This window comes from Charadrius vociferus, unplaced genomic scaffold (genome assembly GCF_000708025.1).
Source record: "Charadrius vociferus isolate BGI_N301 unplaced genomic scaffold, ASM70802v2 scaffold325, whole genome shotgun sequence".
NCBI lineage: Eukaryota > Metazoa > Chordata > Aves > Charadriiformes > Charadriidae > Charadrius > Charadrius vociferus.
Window position 1 is genome coordinate 2,825,984 of NW_009648526.1, and position 20,952 is coordinate 2,846,935.

Consider the following 20,952-nt stretch of genomic DNA (forward strand, 5'->3'; position numbering starts at 1 on the left):
TAATCCAAATTAAAGTGGATTTCATCAGTAGATGCACTGTTGTTCATTTACACATTAGTCATTTAGATGACTGTTGCTTGAATCATAGGATTGTAGCCAAATTCAGCTTGGAAGGGACCTCAGTATTCCTGAGTTTTAAACAATTAATAGTTGTTAGCTAGGGTCAGCCAAACTATAAAACTCAAGGAATCGGAAACAGCATTCGTTACATTTAATCTTTTGGTCTGTAGCCATGTCAAACTGTGAAGTAAAACATTCACTTTAGTGGAATTTTAATGTCTTGAGTTTAAAGGAGATAATTGAGCTATATTGTAAGTTGCTAAAATGCAAATACTCACTTACTGATCTGGCAGCTTGGTTAAGAGCCACAACTGGGTCTGATTTTGGTCTGTTCCCAGGGACTTGTGTAGGATAGGGCTTAGGGATAAGGGAGGAGAAACAAGGAAAGAAAGCCCATTTTCTCCAGTTTAGTGGACTTGAGCAAATAAAATGCTATGGAGTAGTTAACAGTACAGGAAGAAGTTATTCCATGAAGTCAATAAAGGCACGGGAACATTGTGTGCCATGTAGTTACAGCGTCTCCCTCATTTTTCCAATTTTACCCTGAAGTGGAAATAGGATGTTGTGCTTTTTTAAAACAAAATCAAACCCCCCACAACTTGAGTGGGTCAGGAGTAGAGTTTTGGTAATGCATGGACAAATCCTGGTGTGACTTCATAACATAATGACTAATGGACAATAGTTTTATGTTTTTGAAGTGGAAGCAAAAGGGTGAGGATGCATCCTACAGAAGCCCTGGAACCAGTGCAATGAGAAGGGGTAGGAACAGTGAGCCAGGGAGGCTTTTTGGCTTGTTCTTAGGTGAGTTCTGTGATTGACTTAATCCAAAATGTCATCACTTTAATAGTCATTGAAAGGCATTGAGTTTTAGGAGGTTAATTACAGTTTTATTTTGTAAAATGGGGCATAGGGTCATTGTGTCAAGCCTTCCCTTATGGTTTGGTAGGATAAACGTGCCTAGTAAGGAGTATGTTTTCTCTGTGTGGGGTTTTTTTTCCATTTCCTTTTCTGGGTCTTCTAGAATAATACATTCTGTAAGATAATTTTCAGGTATCCTGTGTACAACTATTTATGATTTTGTAAATAGTCTCGGATTTTTAATCTGTTTGGCTGTGTTAGCATACCTGTGTATGGAAGATCCTCTTGATACAGGTAAAGTCTAAATCACTTGGACCTTTGGGGCATCTTACCCAGAAGAGATGGGAATGAAAACTGTTGCAATTGTCGATTTTTTTATTTTTTTTTAATTGATGGACTTAATATATTGGAATTATTAGAGACCATCACTGTAATCCAATGAAATAGGTGAAAAATGAATAAAATGTTGGAGCATTCAATGTTCAGAGTACCTTTGCCTATTGAGTTATTCAGTTAAATTGCAGTGCTAATTAGTAGTAGTCTTTCAGCTGCATTTCATGACAGATATTATTGGCAGACAATACTTGTTGCTTTTATTCGTAGATGTATCTGTCTGTCTGATCACAAATGTGAAGTGAGACCGAAATGCAGGGAGAGTCCTCTTGCAAAACCAACAGTGACAACATCACAAAATGCTGTAAGGGAACAGTTAGCCCCCATGAGCCTCTACTGGGGCTATAACAATACAGAAAGGAAAGGTTTTGTCCTCCTTTGGGAAGGTTAAAGCTTGCTTTTGTAGTAGCTATATAAGAGGTTGGAACAAACAAGATGGTTTTGAGTTTACAGCTATGGCGTCTAATCATATTCAAAACCAGTTTTCTTTCTGTAAACAGAAAAATGCCCTGAGCTATCTGCAGTCCCTTCAGAATAAGGGTGCTCAGAAAAGAAAATAAATTTGTCCAGTAACTCCTATTTTGCAGACTTTTTGCCAGTTATTTGTGGAATACTCAAACTGTGCACTCTGCATGCTAATCCATTGGTAGGTGTGCTGGGGAGCAATGACAGTAGAAATGGGGAAGTGGACTCAGCATGGAGCGTCCCCTTCCAGCCTGGCTGTGTCAAGCTTACCTCACAGGTGTCAGTAGGTACCAATCCTCCAGAGGGCTGTGGAAGCCCCCCTGTGGTCCAAAGAATGACATCACCAGCCCGTTCCAGTAGAGTCAGGTCAGAGTATGCATCATCGAATAGTTCTTCCTAAGAGGGAGAAGAGCTTTTGGCATAACTAATTAGCTTCTGTTTCTGCTTGCAGCCTGTATCAATCTAGCTGTGGTCAAGTGAGGCCCCTTTCAGAGAGTAGTCTTCAAAATTTCCACGAACTGAATTTCCTTCCTTTCTCAGAAAGAAAGAATGAAGTTTGGCAGCATATATTATTGAGTCTTCTTTAAAACATAGATTTGAAAAGGGCTTTAGTAGAAATATTTATATGGTTTCTCCCGCCCCATCACCTTCTGTTGCCGTTGCCATGAGGGATGAGTTCAGGTGCCAGCTGATGGTGTTTTCTCTTTGTTACTGTGTCACATAGGCAGGATGTAGCTTTTAATAAACCGCTATCCTTTATTGTTGTTGCACTTTTTAAGGCTCTCGACTGCGTTCTTCTTTAAGCAATAAACATACCTTGTCAATTTGCACTATCATATTTGTAAAATACTTTTTTTTTTTTTTTTTTAAGCCTTGGTTATATGACTAGAAGTTTCTGGTAGTTTTCAGAAGCTATTGGAAGCTTCTAAAGTTTTCATCTATGATTGATTACAGCTCTTCCCAGTAGGACTTGATGCTGTTTATTATGTAAGTTAACAATACAGATGTAAAAGCAAGGAATGGTATCAGGAATGCAATTTTATTTGAAGTACAGTTTAAATGTGAAGAATGCTCTGAAATAACTCTGTATAATTTAGATCATTGTCCTTAGAGCTCTTCTGATTTTGCTTAATTTGCTTTTGTGAAGCACAAAAGAAGTTTGTTAAATCAACACTGCGTACGTTTGTGGTTATTTTGTATTCATGTAGTGCGGGTGAATTACATATGGGAATCAGCCCAGGGTTTCTAATCCCAAACTCAGCTGCTTGAGTTGATAATCCATAACTCATTACCAAGACACTGAATAACTGGTGTCAAGGATGGTGGCCAAGTTAAGACCTCTTTACGTAGGCCCACTGTAGATGAAGGCTGAGAGAGGCTACACTTTGCACAAGGGTAAAATTCTGTAACGCATGACAAAATGAGATGCCTGACGCAATTAATTTTAGTCAGGAATTGAATTCAAGTACAGAAGAAACAATTCTATTTAAAGTGCTTGCATATGCCTTTAGTACACTTCCCTTCCTCCCTCCCCGAATAGTAAATGTTCTGTTTTCTATGGGTTTAGTGTTATGAAGGACAACTTCAAGCATTTTTCATGTAGATAAAGTAGTTGATTTGTCTAGTGGTGTAGAAATACAACTTTGCTGTGGTAATTGGATGCAAGTGTGTTCTGGGAAACTGATTGGGTATATGGAAAGAAGATGATGTAAAGGATTATTTGAAGGTGTTCTGACGGTAGAAGGGAGAACATTCCTCTCTGTGTAAACTACCCACCCAGGTCTCCAGTTCTTCTGTTTTGGGAAGGAATATGCAATATTAACTTGAGGAGGAGCGTTGTTAATCCTGTGCATTAGGTCGATTGTATTGCCTGATGTGTAACCATGTATGAAATGAGTCTTACCCCTGTTACGTTTTCAGTAGTTTTATTATTTACTTTGTAAGAAAAGATCTCTTGAAGATTTCAGTTTCAGGGGCTCATCTAGGCACTACTTGCTGAATGTCTGAGATACGGATTCTCTTTTATCACTGACAGTGTCCTTCTTAGTTTATTTCTTTTAAAAAAGAAACATAGTTGAAGTATTGTCTTGGGAAAAAAGGTTTTAAGCCCCCCCAATAACGAGTAGAACCTGAGAGCCAAGTAGGAGGCTACCTACTTAGGAGCTTTATTTTTTTGGTCCTCAATTTGCAAATTTTTGTTTCTCTATTCAGCAGATTTAATTTCTTTTTTGTTTCATTTCAGCATAAAAATAAACCTCATGTGGTGACCTTAGCTAGGAGCCACTCCGTTTCCTCGGCAGCTGCTGCTACACGCTGCTTGTCTGACAGACGGGGCTAGGTCATGGTTACCAGAGGACACCCTTGTGGTCATAACCAAGTTGTAAATGTCACTTAGATTGTTTCTGGATGCCTATCACATGTGTATCGCCGATTCTGAAGTGGATAAAGTCAGCCAAAGATTCATGTGGGACTTGGGACTCCCAGAAGATTACTTTTAAAGCCAAACAGCAGCAAGAGTTGTGACATGCATCTGTAAGCAGCCGCAGTGATTTGACAGTTCTTTAGCCCTTTGGTAGAACTGACAGCACGCCTGCAAAGATCGTCAGGCCTGTTTCAGCCCCATTAATGTTGTCTTGAACACGAGCCTGCGGTCTGAAAAAATGATAAATGTTCAGTGATTGATGATTTTATAGTCCCAGGGCACTTGGGATTGTTTCTGGTAGTTGTGAACAATTTTCTCCCCCTCCCTTAATTAGGCCTGAGCTTCGGGGTTCTATCTACCAGGCTTAGAGGAGTGAGGAACTGGGAACTGTAAGGTTTACAAAATGTTTTTCAAAACTTTGGCTACAAAGGAGGTGCAATTTTGAGTGCCAGGTCTGTCATGTTTTGGTACAGAATAAGCAATTCAGTGCACATCTGATCATTCTGAATGGCAAATACCATATTCATACCTCTTCGTACATTTTGAAATGTACAATAGAGAATTTTAAGTAATTGGGTTAATTAAATAGTATGTGCATCTTAGGGCTTCTGGGTGTTCTGTCTTTGCGCCTTTGGTTCAAGCTTTTAATGAGCCGGTGTTTCCCGACTGCATAAGGGTCACTCCAAGCCTGCTGTGTTGGCTGTACTAATGCTCGAAAAGCGCAAACCAGCATTTCAGTTTAAGTGCTTGTTTGCAAATCAAGTGACAAAGTTGTTTGTTTAATCACTGTTTGGAAGTAAACCTTTTGTCAGCTATGCTGTTTAGTAATGTGATAGTGTCAAAATGCCTATTAATCTGTAACATTAATAGCAGGCTGCAAGGGGAAGTGGAATTTCTTCTTATTTGCACTAACATTTTTTTCCTAATGTCAGTGGCTCTTCCTGACCTTTTTACTGTGTTGTTTTATTAATGGAAACAGAAACCTTTAAAAAAAAACCAAAACAACAAAAAAAAAAATCAGTGGTGACTTCTTCAGACTAATTTTACTCTCTGTAGTTAGTGACTTAACACTAAGAGGATTGAAATATCAAAACATCTCAGTATTATTCAGTTTTTAGAAACATTGTCCATGAGGACACAGCTTATTAAGAAATGTATGTGGTTTCTTTTTGATGGCGGAGAAAGAAAAGAGGGGGAGAAAGTAAAATGTGGGCAGGGAGTAATTTCTGTGAGATAGACCCGAAAGCCAACTTTTGTGATTAATGACCAATTGTGACTCTGCACATTTAATTAGGAAAGTGTCATTACACTCAATTAGCAGGGCTGCCAAATAATCTGTTTAATACTCTGGTCTTTTTTTCTCTAGGGTTTTGCAGACAGTCCTCATTACAGTGATCACTTGAATGACAGTCGATTAGGGCCCCATGAAGGATTGTCCCCGACACCTTTCATGAACTCAAATCTGATGGGTAAGTAGGTAATTCTTTACGAGTATCCCCTCAAAGCCTCTTTGGTCAGAAAGAGACATTTTTCATTCCCTTGTCTAGGTCTGACATGTCAAGCATCTGGAAGTTGCTCTGTTTCTTTTAGAAACACTGACTTTCAAAAATTCCTCATAAGGGCCATTGTCTGGGACTTTTCAGAAGAAGGAACCTAGAAAGCAGATATATTTTGATTTGATTTTTACATTTCTCTTGCAAATTCTAAATTATTTTAAAGCTGAACTTTACTTAACTTTTTCTGAGAAGATACCTATAGCAATTCTTAATTTGTACATTTGAAAAAAAAAAAATATTATTTTTCTAACACTCTCGATTCCTGAACTACCTACCAATTTCCTTCAAGCTTTTCTTCAGTTAGCAATTTGAGGGCTTGCCTCTTATTTTTAATTTTCTAATTTCTTTGATATTTGTTGTATTAGAAACATTGTCACTTCTAAGAAATAGATGCAAACTCCTGTTTTGCTAGGCAATCGTTACTGCTTCCAGGCCTGTAGGTGTCCAACACTTTCTGCTTTTGAAACTGGAAAAACAAGCAAGAAAAATGTGTATTATATTGTGGGCTTAGGTATTGAAAGCTTTTTCTTCATTGCCTGCCCTTTTGTGTTACCTGAAACATGTTTCAATGTATTGATGGCATTGTTTGAAAACTCTTCTCCCTATTCCAGTTTGGAGCATAAAAATGTTCATTTCAATATTATTGTTTGGCAATACATGGTCTTGGGACAATTTTTTTTCTTGTGCCTTAAAATTCGGGATGACTCTGAATGTTTCTTCTGAATTTGTACAGTTGACATTGTTTCACTTGCGTATTCTGTGTGTTGTAGACATGACCTATTTTGTGATCTCAGTATTGTCCTTTTAAGACATAGCCATGGTAATCTAAGTGGATTACCTAAATCCAAATCCTGGTGGTCTGCAATTTCTTTTGGAAATCTTTCTACTTTGCTCAGTCTTTGTTTACTACTTTAATTTTCTCTGAAATAGAGGCAGACAAAGCACAGCTATTGCTGAAACCAGAATTTCGTTTAAACCTTCATATATGAACCTGAAAATACATAATTTTGAATTAAGCGTCCCTGTAGTCTTTGTTTATGGAGACTACGTGTCAATTGGCCAATAATACTTCTATCTGAAGACAGTAAAGTTAAAATGTAGTTTCCCTTTGTTATTTTGATAGAGTAGAGCTTCCCCCCAATACTGCTTCAAATATGTTGTCTTTTTTAAATTCAGGAGACTAAAAAACCAAGTTACTTCAATTGTTTCTCCAGTATTTTGATCAGTAGCCCATATGGAATGGTGCTAGGCTTTGTAGCTGATACTGGTTTTATTTTACAAAAATATATAGCAAAGTTCGATATATATATATTTTAATTTGTATTACCAAAGGCAAACTATTTGGTCATGCTTTTATTTTGAGCCATCCAATTTCTAAACAATGTATGCTTTTCAATATATAAAGAAAATATTTGGTGCAACTATATCTTTTTAGTTTTTCAGTTTTATTGAAGAGATGGCTAGGAGATTCCATTAGACATAATAGAATTACATCATTAATACAGATTTGAGAAGACGCCTCCATTGAGATTGTTTTGCAGAGAGAATTAAGGAATTACAAGATATGTATGTGTCAATCACTTACCCAAAGCCAGCTGTGAACTGAAGTAGTTTTATAATGCTTTATGGCTAACAGTTCTTACAGATTTTATTTTGTTGGAGCAATACTACTTAATTTCCTTCTATATGCAGCAAAGAATTCTAGAAAACTTTCAGTGTATATCTCTAAGAAATGTACACCTCAAAACTCTAAAAGTATGCTTTTAAAAGTGTTCCACCTATGGTTTTTGGCTTGTCATAACAAAAAAAATATTCATTTTACTTATGTTGCAGTATAGGATGCAGCTTTGTGTATCATACTTTCACATCATGAATTTTTGCAGCACATCTTAAGTTGATGCTGAAAGTTTGGAGAGGGGAATGATAAAAGCTACATAAGAACATCAAGTAGTAGTTTTCTGTGTAGTGCGACTATCTGTGTATGTTTTTTTGTCTATTGTTGAAAAGAAAAGTGAGTTTTCTTCTAAAGGTTTTAGACCAAAAAAAAATCTTACACAGTTGGTTAATATCAAATTGTGGTCGCATTCCCATAAACAGAATGAAGACATCCATTTTATTAGTTACTGTGGATGATATTTAATGCATTGATTGATTATTCTGTGATCTTCAGAGGTTAAAAGGAGATGGAGGCTAAGAACATGAACTCGATGATCTTACAGGAAATATCTCAGTAGGCTAATGGGCGTGATGGAGCCTCTAGGGTTCCATGGTGAAGATCAAAGAAACACATCCCTTCCCAACATTTTATCATGACTGAAATACACCTCTGAAATAGTTAAAAACTATTTTAAAAAAAAAACAAACCAAAAACCCAACAAAAAGAGCAACAACATATTTCACCATTGCTGTCAACTCTTAAGAGCACCATTAAAAGAAAGAATTGTGTGTCAAGGGGATGTTGTTATTTTGTGTATTATGTTCAGCCGTAAGCATATTTGCCTGAAGAGATAGCGGATTATAAAGTGCCACTGTCTTTCATGATGGAGCTCTCAAACATTTTAATGATCTTGTACATTGCAAAAGAGAGAAATTTTGTCTAACAAGAGTTGATAATGATTCAATAATGAACAATTTGCCACAGAAAGATGCATTTCCATATTCATTTAGATATTTTTTTGAAGTGTTTTGCAGAGGAAGTAAAGCTATTATGTTGGATTGGTTAGTGTTCTTCACTAATGAATTCCAGAATTATCCTGTTGATTTGTTAGTATAAAAAAAGAAGGGCTGTTGCTTGTATTTTAAGTAAAACCACTGAATCCTCTTGGCACCAGCATAGTCTGTTAGTATCCATAGAGATATGTAGAAAATCAGCCTAAGATATATTGGTGGTATTGTAGCTTCATTTAGGCTTGATAATCTTTGCTTATTCAACATTTTCTGTTTTAATTACATTGTAGAAGACTATTTGCAAGGATACCAGATTCCTTTCTCTGCAGTAATGTTGCCTTTTAGTACTCTGCACTTGGAAGGAGAGGTCAGTTTTTGCTAGGAGCCTTCAAGCGTGTGGTATTGTATCTTCTCTTGTACCATTCCCTGGACTTTATTCTGTTGAGCTTTTCTACATCTGCTTACGGGGAAGAAAGGAAGGACATCGTTCTTGAATATAGCTTAAAGGGGTTTTTGGTGATCCTTCTTGAAAACTTGCGGTGGGTGACTTCGTTTCTTTTGTGTGTCTGTTTTTCCACGAGAGGTAGAAAGGATAAAGGCAAAGCTTTTGCGCTCCATGTTGATCGTCTGTGTACTGCACGGTTCCACAAGGTTGCACATTATTGGAAGTCCTTAAAAAATTTAGGCAATAGTAAATGATAAGGTGGTGGTTGAAGATAAGTTTGCCATGTTGCAATCTGTCCCTTGACGTAGAAATAGAGGTCATTCTTCCAAGTTTTCTTTCAAATATACTTGTTTTCTCATTATCTCTTTAACTAGTTGCTTTACAGTTTAATTGGGTTAAATTTTAGACCTCTGGGTGTTCCTGGGCTAGCCACAGGATTTGAAGACCTGTCAACCAAGATATCTGGAAACTGTCGTAATCTGAAACTCTGAATGTGTGGGAATGGAGGATTTTAGATCACTTGCATCTTCCCGACCTCACCTACTCACCAACTCTAGTAGCCCAGCTGCAGGGTTGTAGTTACTAGGTCATTTCAAGTCATCTGTGGATGTGGTAACGCTCACTGCTGTGAGTATCCTAGTGAGGTGGTGACTGTGCTCCTCTTCCTAACGAACTGACTTCTGCTTCATGCTCGGTACGGTCAGGATACTTTCTTACAGCCAGCATTAAAAGTATGGAGGACCTGACGGAGCAGGGACGTCAAGACACATCAGTCAGTATTTATGAGGGAGGGAGTAGAAACTTGTTAGAGTAATCAGAGCAATAAATGATGCAGATTGTTAATCAAAATATAGGTTATTGTACTGTAACTGTTTATACTGCGAATATAAAGGGTAAGCCTGATTCTTGTCCTGATAGAAATAAATGGGTGAAAGAACCAAACATAGTTCTCTCTCATGAAAGCCGAGTAATACATTTTGGGCTTTTTTGCAGTGCAGCTTCCTTTAATGTTGGTTGTACTTGATGCGCTTGAATCACTCGGCTGGTTTGTCATCAGGCTTCACAAAACTGGGCTTGCGAGTAAATTATATATATATATATATATACACACACAGACACCATTTATTTTACCCTCTATTGGTGTTTAAGTGCCTTGTACCGATGTATCAGGTGGTTAATCGGAATACACTGGTTAGAAAAGGCCATCTGGAGCTAAGGGCAGCAGGAGTGGAGAGGTGCTTGATGGGTTGAGGCCAAATTCCATGCATTTTCAAAGGTAGTTTTTTGAGTTACTGTGAAACGAAAGACTCGTTTTGTGGATTAATCATACAAATGAGCGATCAATGTCTGGATTGGCATGCCTTCTGATTTTAGAGGTACTGTTCACTTAATTGACTAGATTGCCTGATTGCATAGGTTTGTAAGAAAGCCTGTGCTTCTGCCAGTCCCTCTTTCAAACTACTGAACTTACTGGGTCTAATTTTTTCTTGTAAAATGTATTGTTTGACTTGTAAGTTAAGCACTCCAGTTGGCTTGGACAGAGTGGTAAGTATTTTTAAAGATGAACGGCAGGGATGTTCTTTGAAGCAGTGTGGTAAATAGCTGAAGCCTCTGGAGGCTTTCCAGTATTGATACTGTTCTTGACCAGGTGATGTAAGCCTTTTAAACCTTCATTTGGGAAAGGTTGTTCTCAGTAAAAGGAGAGGCTTTTGAGCTTTAAAACACAACTAAAAGGCGGCATGCGTCTGAATTCTTTCGCAGTTAGGTGTCTAACTAATCTTCAGGAAAACTGCTAGTTTTCTGCCACTATAGCACTTCAGTAAAGGATGGTGAAGGCAATAGTAGGAAGCAAGCAAGGGTAAAGAGTTGTTATTAAAATGGCAAATGTTAAGAATCAAGCCATTATATTTTTTGCCACGAATCTTGTTTTAATTACCTTTTAGGGCAGATGCGAGTAGTGAGTTGGCAGACCTCATCTTTGTCCAAAATAATAGTTAAATTTCCTTCAATTGCCTTCTTACTAATTTAACACATGGAATAAAATAGGCATCACAATGGAAATGATCTCCAGAGACATGAGTAATGGCAAGACTGATCTGAAATAATTTGTACGTAGTTACATTGGTATTAACTTGGAGAATGGTGGGGATGGAATATTTTGAATACTTGAGAGAATTCATTATGCAGAAAGAGGAAGAAGTTAAAAGAAGAAAGTGACAAAATAGGGACACGCTAAAGATTATGACAAGTGCTTCAGTTCATCTCATTTTACAGGAGTAGGGCAGTAAGTTGAATGAAAATTGTAAAAGGATAGCTAATAAGCTTCACATAGTGCATAATTATCTGTCAAATATTATTGTAGGCTAAGAGTTCAGAAAAACTTTTCTTAGTAAAAAAGACGCAAAGATAAGGTCACCCACAGTTACAGTACTTAGGGGTACAAGTCTCCTGCTCTAAGACACAGGTCCACCACAAGCCATAGATTGTAAACTTCCCATGCTGGAAAATTCCTTGAAATTTACTTTACAGTAACTGGCATTGTGCAGTTTCACAGCATTGTGTTCACATTTTATCAAGTCACTTCCTGTTTTGATTATTGAAGCTAAAAATATCAAGATGCTGACTCACCTACACGTAAGACATCGTGGCTACTTTTCCCAAAGTAAGCATTGCCATTGCTTCACCCCAGTAAAGCTTCATGTTTTATTGCTTCAGATAGGATAATTTTTTTAAAAGTTAGTTTTTTCCAAATCATTGCATATAATAAATCTATCAAATGCAAGATTGATATTTAAATTTCCTTTTAAGAATTTTTATTTTCCTTTGGGTAATGTCTCTGTGCCTAATTGCTTGATTGACACTTTCTAGAAAATATTAGAGATGGGCTAAAAGCCTAATGTGAATTTTGTAGTATTTCGTTGTTTATAATGAAAATTGCAAACCCAGAGTCATGTTTTCAGTTAAATTTCAGTGATTTCTTCTTCTCTTCCAGATAATTACGTGTATCATTTGCTTCATATATGAATATATAGAATCTCCGTAAATAAGTTGAGGTCTGTCCCTGTTCCTACGCTTTTTTTTTCTCTCTCTCTCTCTCTTTTTTTTTTTTTTTTTTTTTTTTTTAATGCTAGCAGTGTGCATATTCTTTTGTTCTGGGGTGTTTCTGCGTCTGGCTGTGTCCGGGCTCTGGTGTGGCATGTTGGGCAGAGGCAGGCTCTCAGCAGCTGTACCTGTAAAACCTGGGCCTCTGACATGCTGCTGGCTGCTGCCGGCACGGAGCTGCTGGTCTGCAGGCCGACGCTTTCCAGAGTCGCGATGTTTTGTATCTGTTGGTACAGTTTCAGATTTATCTTTTTTTTTTTTTTTCTTCATTTTTCCCCACAGGTATTACATTAAATAAATTCCACTCACACCAAAGAATTGCTCTCATCTGCTCTTCATTTTCCTTTTGTGAAAGCTAATGGGTTTCTGGGAAATTAAATTACACAGTCATTTAGTGACAGTGCTAAGTGCAGGGCGTTTTTACCCCTGGGTTTTTGCTCACAAGAGTGTGTGTTAAGCTTAGTTTTGCCTTCTGTTTACAGTAATATTTCAATCAAATAGCTTTCCTAACATTTCTCTAAGCACAGTAATACCTCAAGGCTTCCTAGAAATGCGGCAGGGAGCTGGCGTCCCCTGTAACGCTGTGCTGTAGCAGGTGTCTGTCCGCTGGTGCCCTCTCCCCCTGGGGACCTTCATCTTCCTCCTAGTTGGCAGCTGTGGCAGAGGGTCCCCCACCGACCCTCCTCAGGTGGGGCTCAGCTGGGGCTCGGCCAGGTAGGTGCTGCCTGCTCCCTGCCCGCCCTCGGCAGCCCCCGGCACGGGAAGGGGAAGGCGCACATCTCCAAATCCCTGTTGGAGCCCTTGTCAGGCTTTGTCTGCGCTGCTGTGGTTCAAGGGGGGGAGGGGGGACAAAACCAAAACAAAACAAAAAAACCCAACAAAACCAAAATCAAAACGGTTTCCTTTCTGGCAAGTAAGAAAGGGAAAAAATCTGTTCTGGGAAATCCATCAGACTTTGCGATTTAACCTTGTACTAGGAAGAGCTGCTGATGCCTTTTCACCGGGTACTTCCAGTGCCACCGGTACCTTCACAGGGCTCTCGGGCGTCTCTGCACACCCGCAGCGTGTCCCACAAGCTGAACCTGCACTTCTGGTGGCTCTGGGCAGTAGCATCGATTGCACTGTGAACTAATAGGAGGAAAAAGTGGGACCTAGCGTTAATTGCGTTAGAGGAAGATGAAATGTTGCCTTCTTCAAAAAGGTCTCATTTACGCCGAAACGCTAGAATTTTTGTCATACTAAGTACTTCTGAATTGCCAGTCTGGGAATTTAAATATGCAAGTCTGTGGCTTTTAAATTTTGAAGTATTTTAGTTCTGATAAAACTTGTTCTGAAAAGCTTGGGTTTTAGTTAATGTAGTCGGATACGTATGAGTGTTGATTTATTCAACAGTGTACTCTGCCTCTGAAAAGGAGAATAAATAGTAATCTGATGAAATTTTTAAGTCTTGCATTTTCTCTTTGTTATAACATGTCAGTTTAGCTGCTGTAGGGTATGTTTATCTGTTACAAGGCTCATCAGTGCGTGAAATGCTGAAAGGGCATATTTCTCTCCTGTGGTTCCTGCCATCCCTGGGCACTTGTAGATGTGTTCCAGTGGATGGGATCAGCTGGGTGAAGCTGGAGGATTTTAAATTTCAGTCTGTCTGAAGGCGCCAAGCTCCTTGTCAGGGAGGAGGGGGCGATGCTTTCCCATGCTGGGGACGTAACTTCCCCATGAGGCAGTTGCTCTGGGATCTACATAATAACTATTATCCTGTTCAAATAGGAGACTGTGGAAAGCTCACTGGTGATTAAAAGATAATTTTGTAATTTTTCATGGCTTGTCTTTGTTTTGCAATAAAGATGTTTGCTTATCGCCAGGTGCATAAAAATCATTTACTTAATCTCTATTTCATTCCATTAATTTTTTTTTCGTTCTTGCATGCATGTAGCTGTAGCCTGTCAATTGCTAGCAGTCCAGTTTTTAATAAATGCAGCAGCCTGCATCCAGCGATTAAATTCTGAACTGATCAACCAACATGGTGTAACTAGGCTGCTCGTGCCAAGACAAGTGACTTTTGTGATTTGGGGCATTACAGTATTTGCATTAATATGGTTTGAAGTTGTTAATAGTTTTCTTTAGAGACTGTGTTTTAGCCAGTCAAATGTTTGTTGCTGCTGGAAACCTGACTTTGTTTAGATACACAGACACCTCAGAAGGGAAAGCAAAACAGATGAAATTGAACGAGTGAGCTCACAAAAGATGTAATTCTGGTTTTTAGGTGCATGAAGGTGTTGGACCTCTAATACTCTTGTTTTTGTGAGTTGCCTGAGTGGCCACCGCATTTTCCCTAGAGTTGTAAGCTGCTGTGGGTGCGCAATGCTTCAGCTATCCAGTGGATTAATGGAACAAGTATCATGAAAAGAAGGCAATTTTTTTTTTCGTTTGGTTTGGACAGTAATATCTGGACACTTTCACTTCAGTCCAATATTGCACCAAAGTTTTGTTTCTGAAAAGTGGGTAAAGGATTTTCGTGTAATGGAAACGTGCCGAAGATGAGAGAAACGGCAATTCACTCTGATGGTAATATCTCGCTTTATTTGCGAGGCTTTCTTGGTTGCTGTCTTGTTACGCTTTTCTGAAGGCTAACAGCACTGTGGCTTTCAGATGGGTGTTTGCCTTCTGTCAGTCTAACGCATACACGTATATCAGGCAGTCAGCTGAAAATTCTGCGGAGTTATTTCTTAGGCATCCAGATGGAGAGTCACTTTAAAAAATGGAAACCTTCTTATCCGGAGGTGTGGAAGCTTCACCAGGATGGCGTTTGATGGAGGGAGGGTGCTGTTTGGTTGGGGGTTATTTTGGAAGATGCTTACGGGGTCCCCTATCTGAAGATGAAATAGGAGAGAGCTGATGCATCGTTTTATGTGATGTTGCGTTATATACGGGATTAAGGAAACTGATGGTATTTGGGATTACTGCTACTGATTCCTTTAAAGAAAGAAGTAGCCGTAAGTTCAGTGATGAAATAAAAAAGTTTCATTGAACTGGGAATGGGGAAGAGACGCAGCAATTACTACTGAAATATGTTGAGACTGATTTTTACAGTTTTTCCTAAAACTTTTGAGGTCTGGCCATGAGCCTTAAAATACGTAATGTCTAAATGTAAAATGTGTTAATTCAAATTGGGATTGTACAGACCATGGGCGAAACCAGTGCTATCATCGCAATAATGGTAACGAAATTTTAGTTCACTTCCCAGTGCAATAGGGGCCTCTAAAATAAGCCTAATACTCTGGGCACAAATGCAAAACGAATAAGGCTTCTTGCAATTTCTTCCTCTTATACAATGGGACATAGGAAGCAGAAGTCTTGAGAGTAATGTCTGACTTGTTAACGGCCTTGTAAGCTTCAGGGCTGATCCCTGGGGCCTGCATTGCATACCTGAGTGCATGACTCTATCAAATAAATCCCTATCATGTTTAAAAAAAGTTCTGCAGCGATAGGAAACAGTGCACGTGTACACTCTTTATCAGGGTACTGCCATTTTAAGTATGTTTTCTGCATCGTAGGGGCAAAGTGAAGTTTGCCTTACTATTTTGCTGTGATAAATAACACTTCTGTTTCTGACTTGATTCATTTCTTTCCTATGACCTCATTTATTTGTTTCACATACTACTAGCCCATTACAAGCTGTCACCTCAGATTGAGTTTATTTATATCTTGAGGTACTTTCCAGTTTAAACTACAGGCCAATTGACCTGCTTGATTAGCGATATATGAAACCTAATTCCTTACAGAACCATATTTTTAAATATGCCTTACCTATCTTAAATGCTGCATTGCCTTATGAAGTATTGTAGAGAATCTTCTGATCACGTCACCCTAACTTGAAAGGAGTTTGCAGAAGCTCGTATGGGTGTTATACTATAGAAAGCATTTAGCACACCTTAATATTCTGCCCCTCTGTGAAAAAATTATAATTTTTTTGCATATTTCTTAAGTTATTTTTCGTTAATTTTAGAGATTTTGTTTCTATGTTGATGTGTTGCATTATTATACAGCTTCGAGTTTGAAAGACACTGAAGTTGGTGCAGATAAGCAGGACCAGAAACTGAGCTCTTGCTTATTTTCTGGGATGCAATTCTGTCTTATTTTGGCCTTGGAGAAATCCTTTCACCTGAGGTGAATTAAATCTTTCTTCTCAGTGATAGGTGAGGGGATATTTTTTCAGCAGTGCTGTGTTCTGTGGCGAAAGATCTGCCAATATATTTTACCATCACTGAAACAATTTTTCTTTACATCTTCTGGGATTGATATTTTTAAGCTTAGGATAAATGTCACTAGCATTACTAGTGTTTAAAATACTACCGTATAAATAACAAAGCTGATAAATCCGCATGTCATTTTTTGTCAGGTGTCTGAATCTATCACTTTTTGGGGTGCTTTGGGTTGAGCTGTGAGAGCAGAAGCTGAAATCACTCGTTCACCTTGCAGCGCTGCGTTGTTCTGGCCCAGCGTGCCGGGGGCTCAGGGGTGATTTGGTTTTGTTTGATGACTGAGTGGTGGGAGGAGGAGCGATGACTGGCTTCTCTTCCTGCTGCTTGGCTGCGTTTCCTTTAATTTTTTTCTTTGCTGCTTTTATCCATCAATGACAATTTATAAACAGTGCGTGTTTCACAATGATTTCAGCTTTGAGTGCCAAACAACTGTATGATTTTGTTCCTTTTGTTTGACAGCTATCTGGCACTAAGCCACCTGCACAATTGTAATGAGTGTTTTTGTCCACTATATTTGTATATTCTTTATTTCATTTATATTTTTGCCACTATACTAGAAGTGTATCTTCCTAGAAATGCGGTTCAAAAGGTACATGGTAAAAAACCCAACGACTTTGTAAAGCTGTTAAACAAGTTGAGTATAAACCTGTTCCTGCAGTATTTTGGAGCAGGGGGTAAAGGGAGAGGGGCAGAAGAGAGATACCGCTGGCTTTCGGTGGTTCGGTGGCACAGTTGCAAACTATGAAAAGGAATATGGTTTGTTGACAGAAGGAAAAAGTCCACATCTTTCTCCAGTTGGGAACCATTTTATGTAGGATCGTTTCCTTACGTATACAGAATAAACAGTGGGCTTTCAGCAATATATTTAGAATGCAGTAAAGTTAAAGAACAGCTTTTTAAAATACAGAGGATTTTCTGTATTGATTTTTGCATTTTACCTACATAGAAGAAAATTTGGAGCAGTAATGTCTTGAACTCAAGCTACTCCCTTCATTTGGCTCTTTGTACTGGGCTGAGGTCCTGCGGTATGGCAGAGGCAAGGAGCATTCCCCTGAGGCTCTGGTGTGTGCCCCCTTCCTCCCCAGCACAGACACAGCTTGGGCTCCTGAGAGAGACATCGTGCGAGTGCCAGTAAACCGATGCGCAATAAAACACCAAATTGAAAGGCAGTGATTCATCGGGAGAAAATGTTATCCAGGCCCCAGTAACTTTTTTCTCTTCTTTTAAGCTGTGCTCTAAAGCATCGTTACTCCCTTGATAAGCAATTTCAGCACCGCTATTGAACGGAAAGCCATGTTTTTAAAGTTGCCACTGCCCTTCCATCTGATCTCTTATTTTCTTGATGATACTTTTATGTTGCTTTCTTGTTTGTTAAAGTAACACAATTATGTGTCATTGGTCCAATTTATTTCCTTCCAAAAATGGCGAAACATCAGAGGTAGAAAAGATTGGAGACTTTAATTTACACTAAAATAGTCAGCAGAGTCATCTGTCCTCAAATCTCTAGTTTTACTGTAGTTTTACTGTGCAGTTAAACCTGCATTTTTGTCCCTTGAATGCACCCATCTGGATCAGTACACAGTTCCACCTGAGCACTTCCATCAGGCTCGCACTCAGCTGCACTTGGGATTTTTCCTGTCTTTACCTGGATTGTCTGTCTTCCTTGGTCTGTTGACTTTTTTGACTGTTTTAAGAAAGGCTATTTTTGGTGGGTTTGTGCAGATGTGTTGCTCTTTGTAGATATATTTTCTTTTTGTTTCCTTCATCTTAAATGTAAAGAAAATGAAGTGTTAAATCTGATTATGCTCTGTTGTTACTTACAGTGGGGTACTTCTTTAGCTGTAACACCTGACTGGTGAAATTTAGAGCATAGCATTCTTCAAATTTGCTTTGGTTTTTTGTGGTTCTTTTTCTGTGCGCCTGTTCCTGGCCAGAGCTATGGGTGGGATACCGTGCTGGAGGAGTCTGTCTTCTGTTCCAGTGTGGGTCTTTTTGCTTGTTTGAGAGATGTTTGTGCATTCAAAACCAGTACCTTCGAAGTGGTCTTTGGGTGCAGATTCTGACCGGGGTGCTGTGTTGTACGGTAAATATTCTCCTTCACAGGACAGATTACTGTGCAGTAGATGTGGAAGACCAAAACTGTTCTCATATTGCAGTGGAGATGTAGTTATGCGTTCTCTGATCCTCTGGTAGAAGAGCTCGAAGTTGTGGTGAATGGACAAGAGGATAATAAAAGCCACTATAGGAAAATATGGCCAACTTCTAAAGAAGCCTGCAAGGCTATGGCTTTAGTTATGTTGGAGGAAGGAATACGAGACAGATATTAAAACATCCTAGGTTAGACTCTGAAAGAGTGAGTTTGAATGCAAAATTAGTAAAAGTTTTCTTATTTCTATGTTAGGTCAACAGCGTGGGTTCAGACATGCTGAAGGGGAATTTTATAGTTTTCCACTGCAAAAAGCAAATTCGCATACACGTTTTTAGTGTCCGGTATTTTGTTATTTAAAACACGTCCTTTCTACTGAAGCTTTCGAGATGTGTGTGGCTGCTTTTGAGAACGCTTGATCCCTTGTAGCGTGTACCATGCTGCTCAAGGCAAGAATCTGTAGATGTCACAGTCATCTTGCCACACATGATGAATCACTTTGCCTGAAGATTTTCTGCCCACAAAGCCTCTGGGGTGGCTCTGTCTCCCTAAGGATGTTCTGTTCGACTAGCCATCTGAGCTTACTCTGCTGTGACCAGTTTAGAAAGTACTAGATGCAAACTTTTCACATTTTGTTTCTGCTTGTAAATAACAAAAGGGGTCGTATCATATAAATACATATGCAGAGGACACTGCTGACCAAAATCCGAACTAAGGCACAAAAAGAACTAGTTGGGCTTTAAAAAGACAATATAACTTTAAACTTCTTTTGTTTGAAGTTGTTGGGTTTTTTTTTAATTTAATTTGTTACAAGAATCATGTCAAGTGATTGTAACTGCAGGATACTGTCCAAAATGTTTTCCTGTTGTTTTCTCTTTATTTACCTTCTTTTTTTATTTTATGGCTAATAAGGCAATGTGTGTAATGAGTTTCATAGTGTTCTTGATTGTGTCTCTCTTTGGATATGTTCTTTGGTTATACTGGCCTGTGAGACAGGATTACGGGCAGCTGGTAATAAAACCTGAAGTTTCAATATACTGAATAGATACCTGGTCAACGGTCTCCTTTCAGGGGTCCATAAATTTACTGTGGGTGAGCCTGGGGGACCACTCTATGAAGAACACTTTAAAAGTGTATCTTAATGTTTTTAGGTTTTAATGCAATTCATGCTTTTTTAATAGCTCAAAATTTGTAGCAGGTAAACTTAAATTCATACCTGGTTGTTTAGTTTTCAGTTTCAGTGGTCTAAACCGGTATGTATTGACCATTTTGGTGTGGTGAGATGCATCTTTCCCATCTTTGCAAACTTATAGAAGTCGGCAATAAGACGCAGGAAGTAACAATCTACAACAAGTAAATTTTATTTTGAGCTGTCTCTATTTTATTCTTTTCTTAATTATTTATATCTTTTCACTTTTGACTGTCTTTTTGCCAATATGTATTCCTGTGTTCTGCCCTTCCTGTGTGATCAGTGGTGTCCCTAACGCCCGGTGTCGCCTGGTCAAGCCCTGGTGTTGCAAGGAGGTGGAGGTCGTGGCCCGTCGCCTTCTCTGCGCCCTCCCTCAGAGAGAATCCACCTGTTCTTTGTGAGCAGACTTCTGCAGTGATTTAAAAAGGGGGTGGAAATGTTACTGCAAATTGCTAGATGGCTATATTTCATCTTTTGCCTTTGTACACAGAACCACCTCTTCTAACTTACGCTGCCTTTCTCCTTTCTCTCCTGTTGGTCCTTTTCAAATATTTGCTTAAATAAGCATTGTTGGGAGAGCTGCTCATCTATTTTCTGTTTTGGAAGACAAATCTAAATGAAATATTTTCTACAGACTTCCCTTTTTTCCCCAGGGATATTGATTTTTTTTTTTTTCTTTTTTAGAATAACTATCCATCTTGCAGAAAATATTTTCATTATCAAGAACAGCCTTTAAATATAGGATAGCTTTAAGTATTGTAGGCATTCTCTCTGTCATAACTTAATCCTTTTTGTTGAGAATGTAAAAGAGCTTCTTAAGAACCAACTCGGTAAATACTGTAAAAAGAAAATCAAAAACATTCCTCGTATCTTTTTTAGAAAATAAATTTAAAATAAAACCAACCCTTAGCCTCAATGTAATTCCAGCTCTTCTTTGCAATGAGACCTTTACTGATAGAAGACAAATTCTTGGTCCTTTTCCTGATTTTTTTTTTTTTTCTTTATTTTCATTTCTCATTAAAAAATTTGGGTTTGTTAGCTTTTTTACATGTGTAACTTTGACAGCTACTGGAAATTCTTAAATATACACAGTCTGTGTCACACTGCAAAAAACTGCATTGGAATGAAAATTTTATTTAATACCTGAACGTATAGTATGAGATATACTTATAAAAATGCTTATTTTGAAGTCAAAGCCAGTTACGCCTGCCCAAGATTTAATACTCTTTTTTTTTTTTTATAATGAATCCAGCTGTGAGGCCTGAATGGAAATCAGACAGCTTGATGCTAACAGCTGATCATAAGGAATCCAGTTAGGCAAAACATAAAATGAATAGTTTTTGTTGACCCTGGATAAAGCTGAGTAACGCCAGTACAGATGATAAAA

General features: G+C 38.5%; 1 protein-coding gene across 1 annotated transcript in view; it reads left to right on the forward strand.

Moving 5' to 3' along the window:
- TCF12 (transcription factor 12) overlaps positions 1–20,952 on the forward strand; it is a 168,248-nt gene that overhangs the window by 53,131 nt on the left and 94,165 nt on the right. The window contains exon 3 of the mRNA XM_009885736.1: positions 5,565–5,667. Within this exon, the coding sequence (XP_009884038.1) occupies positions 5,565–5,667 (103 nt within the window). The remainder of the gene's footprint in view (positions 1–5,564; positions 5,668–20,952) is intronic.